Source organism: Centruroides sculpturatus, unplaced genomic scaffold (assembly GCF_000671375.1).
Source record: "Centruroides sculpturatus isolate CEXI.00-Female unplaced genomic scaffold, Cexi_2.0 scaffold280, whole genome shotgun sequence".
In the NCBI taxonomy this organism is placed as follows: domain Eukaryota; kingdom Metazoa; phylum Arthropoda; class Arachnida; order Scorpiones; family Buthidae; genus Centruroides; species Centruroides sculpturatus.
In genome coordinates, this window is record NW_019384675.1 from 103,698 (window position 1) to 107,356 (window position 3,659).

Genomic DNA, 3,659 nt, shown 5'->3' on the forward strand with positions numbered 1-3,659 from the left:
TTTTGTAGATGAATCAATGAACATTTTAGTTTGGGATTAAAGAGTGCTTAACGAATCCTAAATGCTTTCATATTTTTATAATAAACGTTTGAATCAGCTGAATATAAAATAGAAAAAATACAAAAAACACGAGGAAAAACGAAACCGTCAAAATTGTTTAAAAAATAATAGGCATTTGTAGAAAAGAAAGTAAATATTTTATGTATTAATGCTACAGCTGTTACGTAATTAAGTCGTCAACTTTTCTTTGATTCTTCGTCTCTGTTATGTTCCGCGGTAATTTTCGATTTTTAAACGTAACGATCGAATGAAATTTCTTAATTATCACAAAGTAACGCGTAACGCGAGAAATGGTAAAAGCGGCTTCTTTTTCTGATACAGAAAGACGAATTGTACGTGGAAGTGCTATACACCATCAAACACAAGATAGGGGCCAACGGCGGCGATTATTCCGTCTACGCGGAGGATCTATACGATTACGCTCAAAAGGCTTTCTGCGTGTCCCAGGAGACGCACAAACGTCTATTTGCCATCGCTCAGGAAGAACAGGTAAGCTTCTAATACCTTTCTTTCCCATTAAACTAAATAAATACTGCCATAAACCCCGGTCTCTCTTAGTTTCTATCGATAAATAACCGGAAAAAGTCTCTTTCTGCCACCGGCTTACTCGCCTCGGACCAACTTACTCCTACTCGAAACTGTTAAAGCATCCACGGGCGAGTTTTAGCGCTGGACGGTCGACCTAATTGTTCGTTGCGACGAATTACCAAATCGTCACAAAGGCTATGACGTATTCAGACGTTAATCCGTTGTCGTTAATAACACGTATACCGATGTATACGCAATATAAGCTTTATTTTAAATATTTAAGCTTATTAAACGTCGTAATCTTCTGTTTAAACAAATATATAACACATATAAGTTATTACTACGGATTAGGATTTTCTCTTATTCGAAAAAAATAGATTTAAATTTCCGACCAAACCGCGCTTCGTAAGAAGTTTGATTCCGGGTTCGAGCCTGGAAACGAAGGGGAAGGGTTGCATCGTAAATAGGCTTCCATCCCAAAGTTTTTATGGGAAACGACGTCGATAATTTAATTTCTATTATTTTTTCAGCCTCCTATTCTGGTTTTAAATTTGATTGTGGTAGAAGCTCAAGGTCTGGAAGCTAAAGATCCTAACGGTGAGTAATTCGCTTTATTTAATTTATTCATAACCAGTCGTCGTTGCCAGACGCGAGACCGGAATCGCTAGACGTTTTCATAAATTTATCGTAGATTTCGCCTAAATTCGGTAAATTATTTTATACAATATATTTGACTGTAATATGTCGGCTCCCGGTCGACGTATCTCCACCCCAAAACTTCCCGAGATTTTTCGACCCCCACTATCTTTTACCCCTATTTCTTTTTACTTTGTCCGCATTAGGCGCAATTAGATTTATCGAGAAACGTATTGTTGTATTTATGCCACTAGAGAATGTATGTGGTACGCTTTTATTTCAGTTTTAACTACACCTACCGTACGTAGGGGCGGTCGCGACAGAAGGAAAGTTTTACCTCTTTATATTCTAACGTACAGTACAATACAAAATACTTCTGGTAAATTTAAAACGAACGTCGTATCGACGGTAGCTTATTCCAGTTTTTCGGCATATTTGAAAGCGCGGTACAATTGGTGAAAAAGTAGGCAGCCGGTCATCGCCTCTTTTAAGTAGTAATTACATCGTTCGATCCGCCTTCCCTTTAATCGAGTGAAGAAAAAATATTTCGATTTTGGCAAGAACGGATCAAATCTGAAAAAACAAATACTTACAATGAAAGCGCGTACTTTTATTAAAAATGCAAATAATCGCATTGTCGCACCGACTCGCCTAATGACATTTTTAACGTCGTTTCGTCGGAAAATATACTAATTTTCTTACTTCTTCGTGCCGCCATCTATTAACGATAACTCCAATTAGAAATTAAACGGCACAGAACGTTTTGTTTTCGTTCTTTATCGCCTTTGTCTCTAACAAATTTCTTCAAACCAGCCTTAAAATGACGTCGCTGTTCATATTTTATTTACGATAATATGTATCAAAAAATAAAATAATTTGATAAACGATAATGCGAAGCTTTGATTAATACCTTCGGAATTGTTTTAATATTATGAGTTTCGTATTGAATTTTCTAGTATGTTAAGAATTGGATATTTTTCGAAGGAAAACATTCGAATTAAATTGTTTTCGGTGCGAATATTAACTACTCGGCAGAACGACGAAGATCGAAGGCGCGCGTAACTTTTGATCTTCCTCGAAAGGTCATACCGTACGAAGTAATCGAGAATACTTGTGACTTATTTGATCGTAAACAGTAAAAACTGGGATTTAATAAATCGCTATTGTTTTCTATCCCTCGTGTCGACGTACCGTATTGTTGAAAACATTGCTATCGGCCTTGGGTTGGCGGGAAGTTTTCTGAGTTTTTTCGTACGTCCGACACGTAATTGGGGACGGTGAAGTTCCACCAAGAATCGTTATTCGTTCGGATGGAAAACGACGCTGACGACCGAATGATTAAATGCTACTTTTAATCGTTCGTTCGTAAATAAAATTTTATTATTTAAACCATTTTTAAACGGAAATAAATATTAATTTTAAAGAAAATTTCAATTACTGTTATAAAAGTTTATTTACAATTTAAAAGCGTTCAACCTGAGATATTTAATTTCAGGTTACAGTGATCCTTACTGCATGTTAGGCATTCAACCGGGAAGCGGAACGGAAGACGGAAGAAGATACAGTTGGGAAGACGAAGTGGCGGAGAAAAGCAAGGGAAGCCCGAGAAGGTTGAGAAAATTTGGCGCTTCGTTAAAAAGAAGAGAGAGGAATCGCAGTAACAGTCTGTCGGACACACTTCCTGCCAAGTTCATTAGAACCACGACAGTTAAGCCCCAAACGCTTTGTCCCAAATGGAACGAAACCTTCCGCCTGTAAATAATCTAATTACCGCATTTTAAAGACAAAAGAAATATCTAAAAATCTTATTGCTTACTTTTTATTTGAAGGGACATTGAAGATATCCGTTCCGATCGCCTTCATCTCGATATCTGGTAATAAACGTTATTAATTTAATATTTATTCCGTGTAAAGTAAATCTATTCTTCGGATGCTTGCCAGTATAAATACAACGTGTACTGACTCGATAATAATAATAAACTGTCCTAATTACAGCTTAAAGGAGAGCGGGGATACATCTCTACCCATCTTTAAACTCGTTCGAGATCCGTCTTTATTCAAAACGACGGTGAATAATTAAATTGCAGTTTAAAAATATACTCGGATAAGCCGTGTACTTCCAATGTGACTTCTGACTTATCCTTGTCGGTGTCTAGAATTATATACTCAATTTAACCAGACATTTCTATTTTAAAATGTATCAAATAGTTTCTAGACCAACCTTTTTAATAATCTATCAGTTTTTCCTATATGTACAGTACAATCGAACCTCCAATAACGACCACTTTCGAACAACGACCATTTTTTATTTTCCTTCAATGACCTTTTTCACTGTAACTTATACAACGTAGAAAAATTTGGGTCAATCATTACTAGATAAAATAAATAAGTATGACTTTACGTACAGTAAAAAAGAAAAAAAAACAAAAGCCATT

The 3,659-nt window shown here is 36.1% G+C and overlaps 1 protein-coding gene across 1 annotated transcript; it reads left to right on the top strand.

Moving 5' to 3' along the window:
- Window positions 1-228: 228 nt before the first annotated feature.
- LOC111626827 (BAI1-associated protein 3-like) lies at window positions 229-3,659 on the top strand (the record flags this gene model as incomplete). The annotated part of the gene is made up of 5 exons (XM_023370345.1): window positions 229-276; window positions 382-549; window positions 1,119-1,185; window positions 2,720-2,978; window positions 3,054-3,659. Coding segments are annotated over 5 exons (591 nt in total), but the record flags the coding sequence as incomplete, so codon positions are not given.